Source organism: Indicator indicator, chromosome 9, assembly GCF_027791375.1.
Source record: "Indicator indicator isolate 239-I01 chromosome 9, UM_Iind_1.1, whole genome shotgun sequence".
Lineage (NCBI taxonomy): Eukaryota > Metazoa > Chordata > Aves > Piciformes > Indicatoridae > Indicator > Indicator indicator.
Genome location: NC_072018.1, coordinates 8,955,164 through 8,970,011, shown reverse-complemented (window position 1 = coordinate 8,970,011; position 14,848 = coordinate 8,955,164). Strand labels below are relative to the sequence as shown.

Genomic DNA, 14,848 nt, shown 5'->3' with positions numbered 1-14,848 from the left:
TGTTTCTTTGAAAAGCATGACTAAATATATGACATACCACACAATATTGGTTATGAAATCTAGGGGTAAAGGTTAACCCTCCTCTGCTTTAACTGATCAGTTATGCTAATGGTGCCTATCTAAGAATTTTCAGACTGTGTGAAAAAGTTACGTAGCATTTACTAGTGGAAACTATCTTTGCTTACAAGAGACGAGGGCAGGGTTTCTTTTTCCTCACTCAATGATACCATCTTGCATTTTTATATGCTTAGATTAAAATACTAAATATCTGCAATGATACTACTTTTTCTGTCTGTTGGGGGCTTAGGGCACTGGGATGTCTTAAACCATAGAGTACAGACCTCCAAAGAGATAGACAGAATCCATAAAATAGTAAATTGTTATTCTATCCCATAATTCTGCTATCCCTTTATAAGCTGGCTGTATGGGCAGCTTTTTCTCTTTTCTCCCTTCTCTCTTCTCCTGGGAAGGTGTGAGCTCTTATTTGATATGGGGGAGGATTTCAGGCATATCTGTGGTCTTGACTAGCCTGGTTAATGTTTTCTATGTAATTCTGGCCTGGTTGTGCCTCCTGTAAGGAGGCATTGGGAGGAGAAAAGAGCACTTAGGTCTGGGTATTAAGGCATGGCTGGGGGGAAGGTTTCTTGGTATGTAGTATGTATTATGGATTTATGTAGTCTGTATTTTATATATATATATTCTGGAATACAATTCTGTATTTCTCTCCAATTCTGTAAGAGCATTTTTTTCTTTAACTCCCTTGAGAAGAGTTAAAGAGCATCTGTCTGCTCTTAAAATGTAGACAATATAATTTAATTCCCAGTGTAAAATAATTGGTTATTGCCCAGTTAATTCAAAATTTTTTCTTAATATGATGGCAGGCTTTTCGAAGATAAACTCTCATGGAAAGTGTATGTCATTGATGTTCATTCCAATGAGTTTGAGAGCAAAGCAAGAAGCAGCACTGATGTAACCTATATAGAAATCATTGCTTTTGATGAGGAAAACAAGGAAGTACCTGCAGAAGATTTAAAAAGGTCTGTATGGCACAGTTTGTCCTCTGGGTGTCAGAGCTACGCAGCTAGGTTTGGTTTCCCTTAAAATTATTAGTATCTTGGATTGGACAGGTTTAGATCAAATAACAGTTTATCTGAGATTTATCTCAAGGCTTAAATGGATTTATTAGAATTCAGAAAGCTTACATTCTTTATTGAAAAGTAATTTTCAGAGTTTGTAAAAAACATGAATAAAGCTTTTTAATTAAGCAAAATACATTCAGAAGTCAGTTTTAAATAAAACTGGAGCAGAAAGATTATAATTAACATATATATTGCTTTTGGAATTGCAGAATGTTGATGAAAAGCTTGTATTTTAAATGTATTTTACAGTCATGACACAACAGTGGCATATTCATATAAACATCCTGTGAAGGGCAGCTGCTATCTAAACATGCAATTTCTGGACTCAGCAGCTCTCCTAAACTAGTAAGAGTGGCTGATGTTACTAATGGAGTCTGTAATGACAGCATATTACCCTTCTGTCTTCAGAAAACTAAGAGAGCAGAACACTGACATTGAGATAGAACTGGAAAAAATATTTTTAACGTCTGTAACTGCTGCTATAGAAGAGCCTCCTGCAGAGTCAGCGACTCCTGAACTCATTGCAACCATCGTGCTGGGTGTTCTGCTAGCCTGCACCCTTGCAGCCTTCCTGGCATACATAGTTCTTACTACAAAAAGGAAAAGGTACAAATAGTTTTTCTTTAACAATGTAATTTAGACCTACAACTAATAAGTTTACTTTAAATGTCAACTTGAAAAATACTTTTCTGATGAATTACTGATATTTGTGTGCAGTATTGCCCAAGACTTGCTGTAAATCAGAATGCTTGGCATTGTGCTGTAGATATTGGACACACTGCATGTGACTAATGCTTGGTTTCTTCTTGTTTGCAACACAGAAACACAGAAATAAATACTTTTAAAAACAGAGAAATGGGGATCACAGAAATGTTAACTTGGAAGAGGGGCATGAGTAACTGTATTATACCCACATAGGTCTCCTCTAACCCCATGAATTCTGACACCAAGGGAGGTTCTGCTGCTAGCTTCAGTGGCAGCAGGTCCGCACAGTAGAGGAAAACAAATAGGAGGTGATTCTGCTGCTCTACTCCACTGTGATGTGACCTTGCCTGCAATACTGCTCTGGAGCCCTCATCATAAGGAGGGCATTAACCTGTGGAGAGGTCCACAGGAGGACCATGAAAATGATCTGAGGGCTTGTAACACCTCTCCTATGAGGACAGGCTGAGAAGGTTGAGGTTTTTCAGCCTGGAGAAGAGAAGGCTGCAAGGGGACCTTACCGCAGCCTTTCAGTACTTAAAGAAGGACTGTAAGAAAGATGGGGACAAGGTTTTTGTTGCAACAGGACAAGGAGTGATGATTTTAAACTAAAAGAGGGGAGATTTAGACTACATACAAGGAAGAGTGGGGGTGGTGAAACATTAGCTCAGGTTGTGCAGAGCTGGCATAAGTCCAATCCCTGGAAACATTCCAGATCAGGTTGGGTGGGGCTCTGAGGAACCTGCATCCTGCAGGGCGTTTAGACTACATGATCTTTAAAGGTCCCTTCAGCCCCAAAGTACTCTATGATTCCCATGATAAACACTTCCAAGAGAGCAGTGGGCATTACCTTGTTACCATTACAGAAAATCAGGAAATACTGTGAACTAATCCCCTGAATAATACTGCAAATAAATGTCTGTTAAGTTTATGACACAAGTGCTTCATGTTGTGTTTCTAAAACAACTGTCAAGCCAGCCATAGAAAAGAAGTAATTTTATTTTCATGTATTTCTCATTTTCAGAAAGTACAAGCCAGAGTGTCTGGTAAAGAAGGAAGCTGAAATTGTGGAGGGAATTGACAATCCATGTGCAGCTGACAAAAATGAAAGTCTGAAAGGTTTAGGGAAACTGGAGTGCATGAATAATGCGTAAGTAGAATGCTGATATCACAAATCTCTAAAAAATAGCATACCTAAAGTTATAGTTTATCCTGGTAACAGGATTTTCCTTGCATCTTTCACTAGCATATAGGTCAATTTTATGAACTGTTACAAGTTAAAACCTCCACACTTGAAGGAAGCTAATACTTTTTAATCTTGTCTCAGAAATTTAAAATTCCTGTTTACTCTTTGGGAAATCGTTAAACCTCATGCAGAATTCCCCCCCTCCCCCCCTACTTAACATTTCCCTGGCTTAAATCCCAGTAATTTTGAGATCAGTGTACATGGTGCTCTCAGTTTTAGACAGCCTAAGATTTTTGTCACTGAACTACTTGCAAGCTCAAGGTGTTATGAATTCTCTTAACTCTATTTCAGGAAAACTGAAGTAATAGCTTTTAGCAACCTGAGAGAGACCAGAGGAGGTGATGCTGATAAAGACCTCCTTCAGAGAAACAAACAAGGTGAATACCTCGAGACACTAAATTGCAACAGTGAACATGAAGAAAATGTAGCATCTGAGAAAGCCCCGGAACCTAGCAATGTGTACGTCCAGCCTGCTGCAGAACTCACAACAAACCAGGTACTTAGCTTTTCAGTTTCAAAGAATGGTGTGAAAGATGTTTCATCCTTGTTCATCAAATAACTGGAAGAATTGTCAAAAAAGTAAAGGTGTGATGTAACTAAAATGAAACAAACCCCCCTTATGTTAAATAAAAAAGATCTCGGAGAAGGAGTTGTGTTTGTCCCTGCTGAGAACTGTAGGATCCAGAGAAGAATGGTGACTGTCTTTCAGCTTTTACAGAATGTATAAAGATTTCTCATGTGCTGTTCCTACAACCTGCAGCCTTGAAAGGGATGTTGTCTTTGTAAGATTCAAGTTATCCAACTCCTACTGCTTAGAATTAGCCCATTTCATCATTTCACAGCTGTCTACCTCATGTGTGTTGTTTTCTTGCAGGATCGCTTTCTGACAGATACAAATCAAGAGTCAGCTCTTTCCTTAACACCTGATCCCTGTACCCGTGAAAAAGAACTGAAAGGAGTAAAATTTTCAGAAGTGGCAGTTATTTTGGATGCAGAGCCTGAAGATTGTGAGCTTGATCATGATGTATCTTTTCATCAGTAGGAACGCTTGATTAAGAAAATTTTTAGGAAACCCCCAACGACACAATTAAATGAGCAATCATGCCATGGCAAGGCAATCCAGATTTTAATTGCTGCTCAACCTAGAGTTTGTGCTGTAAGAGATGGACTGCTCTAAGTCTTTGGTTTCATGATGTTATGTGTGATAGGGCAAAGTAATAAAGCCAACTCCACCTTGGTGCCTCGTCATTATTTTAGATTAACTGTTTCTCAGGCATCAATCTTCTGCTTTTTTGTCCCAGCTAGTTTTGAAAAGCAGATCCTAACCGTTCCTAGTTGCGTGGTCACTTTCCTTCCGCCAGCACTGGTCAACCACCGGAGGAGACAGTCTCGTCCCACGCCCAGCACCAAGCCACATTTGGCGCGGAGGTGCCGAGGCGGCCAGTGCCACCCCGCAGCAGCGACTCCCCGCCGCAGGAGCTCCGCAACAAGTGAGAGAGGGTCCCGGCAGCTCCCTCCTTCCCTTTCCGCGGAGTATGTGTAAGGCAAGAAAGGCGGCGCTGCCTCCTTTTCCGCCTCCTTTTCCTCCTCCTCCTCCTCCAGCGGCAGGGAGCGAGGGAGGGGGGAGGGGAAGTTTCTGGTACCTTCTGCCTGGGTCGCCGGCGGGCGGAAACTGCAAGGCTGCGGGCGTAGGCGGGCGCTGCGGCGGCGGCGGGGCCTGGCCGGGCCGGGGTCAGCGCCATGGCCAAGTGGGGACAGGGGGACCCGCGCTGGATCGTGGAGGAGCGCGCGGACGCCACCAACGTCAACAACTGGCACTGGTGAGGGGCGGTGCGTAGCGGCCGTTAGCTGGGGGGCTTCTGAGGCGGCGGCCCCTGGGCGGGAAGGAGGATAAGGGGGGGGCCATGGGGACGGCCCGCAGGGCCGGCGCTTAACGGGCCCTGCTTTGCCGGCCCAGGACGGAGCGGGACGCGACCAGCTGGTCGAAGAGCAAGCTGAAGGAGCTGCTGGTAGGGCTGGTGGTGGAGGGCGAGGCCGGACGCTGCGAGATCAGTGACCTGAAGCACGTGGAAGGCGAAGCGTCCTGCAATAGCCGCAAAGGGAAACTCATATTCTTCTACGAGTGGAACCTGCGCCTCAGCTGGAAAGGTACGGCGGGGGGGGGGGCGGAGGGTGGGCCTGAGGGGACCAGCGCGGCAGGGGCACCTGCAAGTGCTGGTCTGTGGGGGAGGGCGGTGAGGCTGTGCCTGCCCGGGCTACTCTGAGGCGTTTGTCGGGGGCTAGCGGCTGTTCTGGCTCAGGGCACCGCCGACAGCGCGTAACCACCCAGTCTGCAGTAGCAGAGACTCCCCGGGTTTGCAGAGCCTTTCACAGATGGAAGCGCAGGGATTCAGCTTGGTGCCACCCAAGGCCCAAACTTTCGTTGGGATGGTGCGCGTTAGTAGGGGTTGCCTTCGAATTTAGTGTGGTGTTGCCAGTGTGTGCTCTACTCCTTTGCTCGGCAGGATCAGGAATGATTACTTTGGAAAGGAAATTGGTTCTTTTGGGTTGACAGAACAGGAATACTTTAGCTGCAGTTAATCAGAATCATGTGGAGATTGCAGGAGTGACTTGAGCCTGGACTGTAATAAATGTGTAGTTTTAAATAGTCTTGAACCACTAGGTTGTCGTTTTTCCCTCTTCACTCATTTTTTGGTACCACACACGTTTCTTAGCATTATTTTAACAGCGTATCGGCACAGCGTTACTCATCTTGCTTTGCAAGAAGTAAATTCTTCGGTTGGAGTGGGATGTGTGTGCTCGAGTTGCTCTAGTTCCCTGGCGTGCTCAGATTGCAGCTATGTGTTTAATGCATGTATGTGGATAGCAAGAAACAGGAGAAGCTAAGAAATGTAAAAGGACGAATATTTAAAGAAAAATTAGTGTAGTTCGTACTGAGGGTAATGAATTACACGAAGAAAAAAAAATGTTCAGTGGGAAACTACAAACGATTATTCGGGATATCAGGGTCTGTACCCCTGCATTTTTGTTGTGCTGCATCTGCTTCCAGCCCCAGCTCCTGGAGGTTCATCTTCAGCTCTGCTTGTTCTGTGGCAAGCTCTTTATTTGTAGACCGACTTGATAATCTTTTGGTAATACATCAAGGAGTTATTTCCGTTTATTACATGCTTAAACTTGATGGCAGATTATGGGCCATGTCTTGCACTGGAGTAAGAAGCTGGCAGAGCTGATAAAAAGTGCCTGAATGGGAAATTGCATCTGGATATGTTAACACCAAATGACAGGCTGTTCTTCCCCAGAATTCTGCATTATTTCTCAGGCCTTGGCTGTTACTGTAGGAGGGAATGACAAGGGCCTTACTTAATTTTCCTTCTTAATTTCTGCACACCACACCAGAACTGTAGTCTCTGAATCAATGTTTCAGGTAACGCTGTTAACTCCTCCAGTAATTCTCCTTTTCGTGGTACCCTTTCCAGTGCAGCTGTTCATGATTCTGTTTTTCCTCTTTTGACTGTCTGGAATGTGAGTGTTTATTTTTATGCTGAGGCCGTTGCACCTATTGGACCAGATTTGGACCAGATTTGGACCTAAAGTCTGCTTCTGCAATAACAGGGACTGAAAGAATTACTGTTACTTATTTTTAATTGAGTCGATAATTAACTAAAGTGTTACAGCTGTGCTAAAAGTGAAGAAGGTACTTAAAATGGTGCTCTAAATGATAACAGAGGAGGGTAGGCAAAAATTATATAGTCTGTTGTGCAGTTTGTATCAGTGTAGTTTAATTATACTCAGATTTTTGGTGCTTTTGAATTAAGATGAGCCAAAATCATCTAGGTTTTAAACACTAGTTAGTTCGTTTTTTTGCTGGGGTTTTTGGTTTATTTCTCTCTCTGAAGTTTAGAAGTAGGCAGGTGCAGTATTTGGTTTAGTTCTATGTTGTACCGAGTGGGTGATGTCTTTGAAAGCTTTAAAGGAGTTTGCTACTACACAGTGAAATTCTAAGAGCTGAGGCTGATTTTATTTGTCTAAATTTGATAGCCATCATGTGTGTTTTCTGAGAAAGAGTTTAGACAGACTGAGCTGCTAAAAACATTGATGTATTAGTTTCTTTTACAAGTCTTTTTAGGATATCTAGGGGTTCAAACTATGGTACATAAAGACAAGATGATATAAATGCTGAAATTTCCATCTGGATCAATGCTGGGAAAACATTGCCTGTAGCAATTCAGGTTACAGAGCAACATGAAAGTGAGGAACTAAGGGAACTTAATGACACTAAAATTGAACAAAATGTCTGTTCTGTTATTTTCCTGAAGATGTAATGAGGCTTTAATGGATTATTCTGTATTTTGATGGGTGCTTGACGAAAACTGTATTTCCTTTTAAAACTTGGGTAATTCAACACTGGGTCCATAGATATGGTCTTTCAGCCATGTGCTTTCTTTGCTGATTAGCTAAAATGCCAGATTGGCAGGAAACGAAGAAATAATTCTTCCATAGGTCTGTAACTGGAGTTCCATGGGATCAAAACAAATAATGTGATTATCACAAGGGAATAGCTTTGCTTGCGTTACAGCGACACTAAGAATGCAAAGCTGTACCAACGTTGTGTGTCACATTTGACAGCTCTGTTTGTTAGCTGGTTGGGCTTTGGTGTCCTGTGCAGATTTCCATCTGCATTAATCCCTTGGACAACATGTTTGTTGACTGTTTTTATGAATTTAAATTTGTTGTTGGGCCTGTGTTATTTGGGAATCTTTATTGTGAGAGTTGTGAAAATTAAGAGTAGGTGAATGGATGGAAGTCAGGTTTTTGTTTTCCTCCTGAAATCTAGTTTCTGCATGCTTGCCCTTCCTTTTGGGGGAGAGTAACTGAAAATAAGATTTGTTTCACTACCTGCAAAGACAATGCTTTGTGTTTTTGCCTGTCAAAATCTGGAGCTGTAAAAAAGCAGTAAAGAGAAAATTGAGATGGCTGCATGTGATTTGTGTTGAGCCCAGAAGTGTTTTAGCAGTTGTAATTAACTGGTTCATGTGGCTTTGTGCTTGAGCTAACAGGTTATCTTGAGTGACTTTGAGAAGCCTAAGAGAGGTCTTCTGGTATAGTCTTTCCCTGTGGATGTGGGTGTCTGCTTCTGGACTAACAGACTTTGGATATTGCACTGTGCTGTATCGACTTAGATCCTGGCTAGGACGAGGTCTTTGCTCTGTACTTTTGTGTACTAACCCTTGTTTACTCTTTTTTCTTGCTAAGAAACATCAAGGCCTTTGTGTACTTTACTGTGATAATTGGCCTGTAGCACCTGAGGTTATACCCCTGTGTAGTGCTCCATTACAGTGTGGTGGTTGTAGTTCAGTATCTAGATCTAGGCAGCCCCTTTGGAGGTGAGAGTCCAGAAAAATACTACACCTGCCTTCATGGTAATTCCTCTCCTGCAGTCATTGTAACACTGGATTGTTTGTGTATTATGAGTGTATGTATGAGTTTTGCTGACGGACTGATAAATCTTGTTTTCTGTGTTTTGACACCTCAGCTGATAAATGGTATGAAAGATAACTGGATTTGGGGTAAAACTGCATGTTTCTGCTATTGTTTTCTGAAGAGCTTTTAACATGATTATGTAGTAAATTAATTTAAAAAGCTAACCCCTTTTGCAGGCAAAGGGAAGCAGTCTTCAGTGTAACAAAAACAAGAACAACAACAATAAAAAGGTGTCAGAACTGAAATTCAGTGTTTTCATTGTAAGTTCAGAGGCAGAGAAGTACAGTACAGGGTTTACCGCCCAGACTGAGTTAGAGCTGTGAGATTAGTGGCAGTGGGTGGCCTTTGCCCAGGAGGATGCAGAAATGGAGAGTCGTTTTTGTGGTGTGTACAGGGATTGCTGGCAGTTTGCAGTAAAGTTGTTAAGAGTGAGAACATGTATTATAAACAACTTGTGTGTAAGCTTCCTATTTCTAAAAAAATTTCAGCTGTGCACCTGTCCATTGTACATCCATATGTTTTATGGTAACATGCCTGAATGTTGGGAGCTTTTCAGCTATTCAAGAAAGAATAGTTAGCATTCTAGGGAGCTTCTAAATAAAAGGCAGTTCAGGGGAAGAGGAGCCTATTTCTCCCCATCACCCTTCTTGATTCACATCCTGTGTAAGTGGAGAGCATAAGAACAGCTAACAGTGGGGGAGCAGTAGCAGAAGGGTAGCATAGACTGTGCTGAGATGTACTTGTGTGTATGTGCATACTTTAATGCATCTGTACAGGAAACCACAGTTCTGTGAATAGTTTACTGCGGCAGTACTGTGATACATTTCAGAGTTCTAGTTGCTATTCCCTGAAATTAGATTCCAGACAGCTTGCTTCAAGTAATGCTTTTGCACAACTGATTTCCAAGCATAAGACTCTTGCTATGGGGGAAATAGTTTTTAATAATGCATTTAAGAATTCATTATGTTAATACAGGTACAGTGAAAGAGTCTGGTGAGAAACATAAGGGATCTGTTGAAATTCCTAACCTGTCAGAAGAAAATGAGGTAGATGATACAGAGGTAGGTGTGAAATACTGATATGGCTATATAGGTTCAGAATTCTTAAATAAAGCATTAATCAACATATAAGCATCATGTTTTGATTTGTCCTGTGATTAAGTGGGATAATTACACTTGGATAGTTTACTTAATGTTTTTGGGTTCTGTACTTGGAATAATGACTTAGCTCTGTTCTCAAATTTACCTACCAGGAATGTGCACAATTTTCTTTGCTGATTATTGTTTGTGATGATAACTACAAATGTGAGAAGAACTCTGCTTTTTGTAGCCTTAAGTAAAAAACAAAACCAACACCAAACAGAAAACCACAAGCAATGCCCGAACCTAAGAACTTAAGGAATCTCCTTGTTTGTCTCACAACTGATACTGTGGCTTCCACAGATTCCTCAGCCTTTGCTCTGTGGTAGGCAACTCTGTTTGTAGTTGATGAACTTGACTTTTTTTAGCAAAGGTAGGGTAAACTGAGAAGATAATGACCTTGAAATTGCAGCTGTCCTCAGAAAATAGCAAACAAAGGCAAAACATTTTCCTTATTTGCCGGAACCCAAAGGGCTCATGTTTAGATGCTTCTTAGATCTTGCAATTTTGTGTTTCTAGATAAATGTTAGCAAAAAGAAAGGGGAAGGTGATGTTCTGAAGGAGCTTATGAGAACTGAAGGAACCTCAAAAGTCAGAGAGGCCCTGAGAGATTATCTGAAAGCACTTAAAACAGGTAAACCAGTGTGCTAGGTATGTTTTCATGCATGTTGCTTTCTTGAACACGTGTAACACACTGACCACTCCTTGGGTTTATATGGTTTTTATTTTCAATTGTCACAGCTGAGATGGAATAACTTAGTCCTACCAGTCAAAATCTTTATTGCTATCAAAGATGGCAGCATCCTGACAGTTCTGTGGCCACCCAGAACCTGTCTGCTGAGAGACACGCACTGACCACAGAGGACACTGTGAGACAGGCAGGCTGAGTGGCGGGCTACGGCAAAGCAATACCCAACTCTCAGCTGGTTGCTTCTCTGCTGCACTGTTCAGAAGCTTATGGATAGGTTGTATTCCTTAAGTGGCAGATGGTAGTAGTTGTGGGTCAGGTTATTTTGGAAAGCCTGTGTTTTTTAAGGGAAATTGCTGTTAATAAAAACATATGGGTAAAGTGGGGAAACTGAGTTGGAGCTTTATGTCCTGTTCCATGCTCCCGTTTCCCCTAGTTTTGGCCAATACCCTTCATTAGATACCTCAATGTCAAGGGGGTTGTACAGCTCAATTTCACACTGAAAAGTGCTTTTCTTTATTACAGAGTTCACCTTGGGGATGATTCTGCCAACAAAAGCTACTGTTGGTCAGGAGCTGGCCACTGAGCAAAAACTAAGTGGGAACACTGTGCAAGTAAGTTGGCTTTAAGTGTTGTAGTAGTTAAATTTTGCCATAAATACAGTCCCTACAGGTTTTGCTGTGGTAACAACTGGTTATTCCTGTGGAACTGCCACCTTACTGATGTGAGCAGGGCCTATAATACTGAGATGACCCCTCACAGATCTGGCATGTAGTTCTTTGACTTAGTATAGTGAGTCCTGAATAATAATACTGTTAAATAAACACAGGAGTATGCTGTGTAATTAACCTATATTCACAACACAGGACGTTTACAAATGCACAGGTAACAATAATCCTGCTATTCCAGAACCTTAAAGTATTTGATCTTATTCATGAGTGTTTTTTCTTTGCAGGAGTCTGTTTCACCGCAATCTCTGGATCCAGTTGGTGTAAAAATTCCAACAGTGAAGATACTGATGAGAGAAATCTTCAACTCCCCAGCAGAGGAACTTTATGGTATCTTCACAACTAAGGAAGTAAGTGATACTTTCTATAGGCTGTACAACTTGGTGTATCCGAATAGTTGTGTAAGAGATGTGCCACATTCACATCATCAGGTACAGGTAATACTTCTTATGTATATTAAATGGAGACATGTGACCGTCCAGGAACTGAAGGCTTCATGAGCTGCCCTTACCTTCAAGTATTTGTAGTTGCAGTCGTCATCATTTGCTTTTCAAGTTTTGTGGAATAGTGTCACCTTTTATGCCAGTGAGGAGTTTCGTGGTGAAAACATAAAAGGAGTGGACAGTGGCTGAGGCTGTGTGTCAGTTTGGTCTCCTGCCAAGAAATGAGGGCTGGGGAACTGACCTGGTTGATGAGTTCTTAGAATAGCAAGCAGAAAGCACTAGAAAGTGGCAGTAGGATCATTCTATTGTTACCTTTTTAATGAGAGCTTTCCCGTGTGGCTTAGACCTCTTCTTTTTTGTTTGTTTTTAAGTTGTCACCTTATTATGAAGAAAAGCCAACTAAGTAAGGTGGCTACATATTTATGTAGTTTGTATGCAGCTCCATCACACTCTCCTTTGATAGTTGGAAACAGCTTAGCTCTTTTATGTAGGTACTTGGCATTCAGGAGTCTGCAGTGCTCAGTGACAGCACTGGTGTTAGCCACAGTTTACAGCTTAACGAGATTAACTATGGGATGCAATGATACTATTGCTTATAGGATACTCAAAAATACTAATTTTGGGGTTATGCCCTTCAAAGGAACCTGGGCTGGTATTGGAGACCATTAAAATCACAATCCCAGTGGTACCTAATGGAAACCATAATGGCTCTCAGTAGCTTGTGTGCCTTCCTTCCTCAGGCTGCTGCTCTGTCCCCTCATTTCCAAATCAGCAGCAGCCAGTCACATCTATGTATACGGATGTATGGATCACTGTGCACAGGTGGTCCAGAGTCCTCACTGGTCTGTTTCCCACTCCAGGCTTTCCAGCATTTATATTTTGTTACCTCAGTGGCCTCTGCTACTACCACAGCCCTCAGTAAAATGGAAAGCCAAATTAGTGCTTGAAGCCTTTTATGTGTATTACTGCAGTTTAGTTAATCTCTTCATCAGATCTCCCTTGTCTCACAACATGGTGTTTCCTATATATGTAGAGATGCAAAGTTAACTGACTTATGCTGTACTTGTGTTTTGACAGGCAGTACAGAAGTTTTCGAAGTGTCCTGCTGTGATTGAACCTGAGAAAGGAGGCAAACTTCAGATGTTTGATGGCTGTGTCAACGGTGAATATTCAGAACTGGTAAAAAGCTCCTTTGCACTTGAAAAATGGGGAGGAGGTGTTAGCTTAAAAAGTAGCACAAGCCTCTGACAGTTCAGCTTCTCTAATGCATATTAATTTCCGATGTTTCAAAGCCAAAACATTGCTATGTTATGTGATGTTTCTTTCCCATCTAAAGGGCAGGCACTGACTACACCAGAGTGCTTATGCTGGGGAGAATACTCTCATGTTTTTTTACTAGGAGTGAGAAAAGGCAGATTTAAGGTTCATCTCCCAAATCCCTGTCAGTTCTACCTGTATCTAGGGAAATGATTTCTGTTGGATTCAGGGCAAATATTACACTATCCCCAACTGAAAGGAAACTTGATAGTTAGAGTTCAGCTCCATTTTTGAGAACTTTAACCATTTTTACAGTTGCTGACCTTCAGAGAAAGGAAAATTGATAAGTAGATTTCAGCTCCATTTTTGAAAACTCTGAGACTAGTTGCTGAGCTTCAGACACTTCCGTCCATCCAGATGATAGGCAGAAAAGATCACTGACAATTGGGCAATTTTTAGAAAAGCAAAGCCTTGGAAAATGGAATTCTCTCTTCAACATAACAAAACTTGTTGCCAGCTCCACAAGGGGCTTAGTCTGGAACTAAGCACACTGCAGAACTGCTACACCTGAGCTTGGCTTAAGTGGTAATACCCCATTATGGATGCTGAGGCAACTCAGTTGTATTCACCAACCTTTGCAATTAAATAAGGAACTGTTCAGATTATGTAGTTAAAATATAAACTTAATGGCTTATTAAACACAATGAGCCTGATCTAGATCACCCATCAGCTGACCTAATGCTTCTGCTGAGGCAGTATCTCTCCTGCTCATGAGTTGTTGTAAGGCTGCAAATTTTTTTCTGTGCAGTACTGCCCAACATTCAAGGACATCACAGGCATACTCTTGTCATGCTTACACATTTCTGAAGTGACAACATGACTCTTACTGGTGCCTATCTGAAGGTCTGTGAGAAAACCAATATTTTGTTTAGTTAAGGAATCAGCCTGACCTTTCCCATAGACCAAACAAAATGGAGTAAGCTGGTGAAAACAGTTTATTGAAAAGAACAACCAACCCCAAAGGAGAACCAATCTTTGTATTGCTTACATGCCTGTGTATTATTACCTAAGATAATGCTCCTCTCCTTGTTTTTCAGGGGAGAATTAGCATTGAGTCGTAATGTGAATTATCTCAAATGCCAATTGTGAGAACCTTTTATCTTCTTACAGGTCCCAAATCAAAGAATTGTCCTGAAGTGGAGGTGTAGAAGCTGGCCTGAGGGTGAGTCTTTTTGAGGACTTCTCTCTGCCAAGTGTAGCCTCTGTTAGAAGAAATAAATATGACAGGTGGAAGCGTTGCTATCTGAAAGCTCACTTAGACTGTGTCCTTGGAGAACAGGCCAATGTCCAGAGTAGGTGTCATCTGTGAAAAGAGGCTTTTTTCGGACACAGGCAAAAGCAGATAGGAAATGAATAACAACAGCTACAACCCATTAAAAACCACTCCATTGAAGTCACATTTTATTTCTTCTTTCAGAGCATTATGCAACGGTTGCCTTGAATTTCAAGGATATGGCTCTGCAGACAGAACTGCAGTTGGAGTGCAAAGGTGTGCCTGTCTCTCACGAAGACAGTACCAGACAATGCTGGAAGCAGCAGTATTTTGAAGAAATCCATATCTTACTGCAGCAGTCCCAAGCCAGCATGGAATGATACCAGCACTGTATTTTTTTGTCAGGGCATTACTTTTTATACTTTGTTAACATTTGGTTTTATAAAAAAGGTAATTTATTTGTGGGAAGAATAAAAAGCCAATTCTATCATACTGTGTATAATTTAAACATTACTTACGGATTTTTCGTGAATGAGGTGGCAAGTAAGACTGCGTGTATAAAGGGCTTGCGTGAGACAGCTTCAGCATAATGGTGATTGAGCTGCAGTAAGGTACCATCGTAGTTACATGAATCAGTAGGAAGCATTTGCTGATCTTTAATACTCTCTGTATTGAGTGGCAAAATGAAATCCTTCTTGGAGATGGGGTTCCCATCAGTGGTGAACTGAAAGGGATTATAGAACTGCTGAAAT

At 41.7% G+C, this 14,848-nt stretch overlaps 1 protein-coding gene across 2 annotated transcripts; it reads left to right on the top strand.

Annotated features, from left to right (window-relative positions):
- The first annotated feature begins 4,827 nt into the window (after nt 1-4,827).
- Nucleotides 4,828-14,791, top strand: LOC128968890 (activator of 90 kDa heat shock protein ATPase homolog 2-like). Of its 2 annotated transcripts, none has more exons than XM_054383534.1 (9): nt 4,828-4,907; nt 5,045-5,235; nt 9,544-9,629; nt 10,227-10,341; nt 10,921-11,009; nt 11,351-11,473; nt 12,644-12,745; nt 13,994-14,045; nt 14,301-14,791. In XM_054383534.1, the coding sequence occupies exons 1-9, from the start codon at nt 4,828-4,830 to the stop codon at nt 14,474-14,476; spliced, it is 1,014 nt and encodes a 337-aa protein (XP_054239509.1). In that variant the 3' UTR covers nt 14,477-14,791. The 2 variants fall into 2 exon arrangements, with proteins under 2 accessions (XP_054239509.1, XP_054239510.1); XM_054383535.1 differs by having other exon boundaries at nt 11,351-11,477; nt 12,648-12,745.
- The last annotated feature ends 57 nt before the right edge of the window (nt 14,792-14,848 follow it).

Excerpts from the sequence above, each read along its gene's own strand:
- LOC128968890 (XM_054383534.1), top strand. The coding sequence starts at position 4,828 with ATGGCCAAGTGGGGACAGGGGGACCCGCGCTGGATCGTGGAGGAGCGC. Across the intron at positions 9,630-10,226 it reads ATGAGGTAGATGATACAGAG|ATAAATGTTAGCAAAAAGAA; the intron begins GTAGGTGTGAAA and ends TTGTGTTTCTAG. Across the intron at positions 11,474-12,643 it reads GTATCTTCACAACTAAGGAA|GCAGTACAGAAGTTTTCGAA; the intron begins GTAAGTGATACT and ends GTGTTTTGACAG.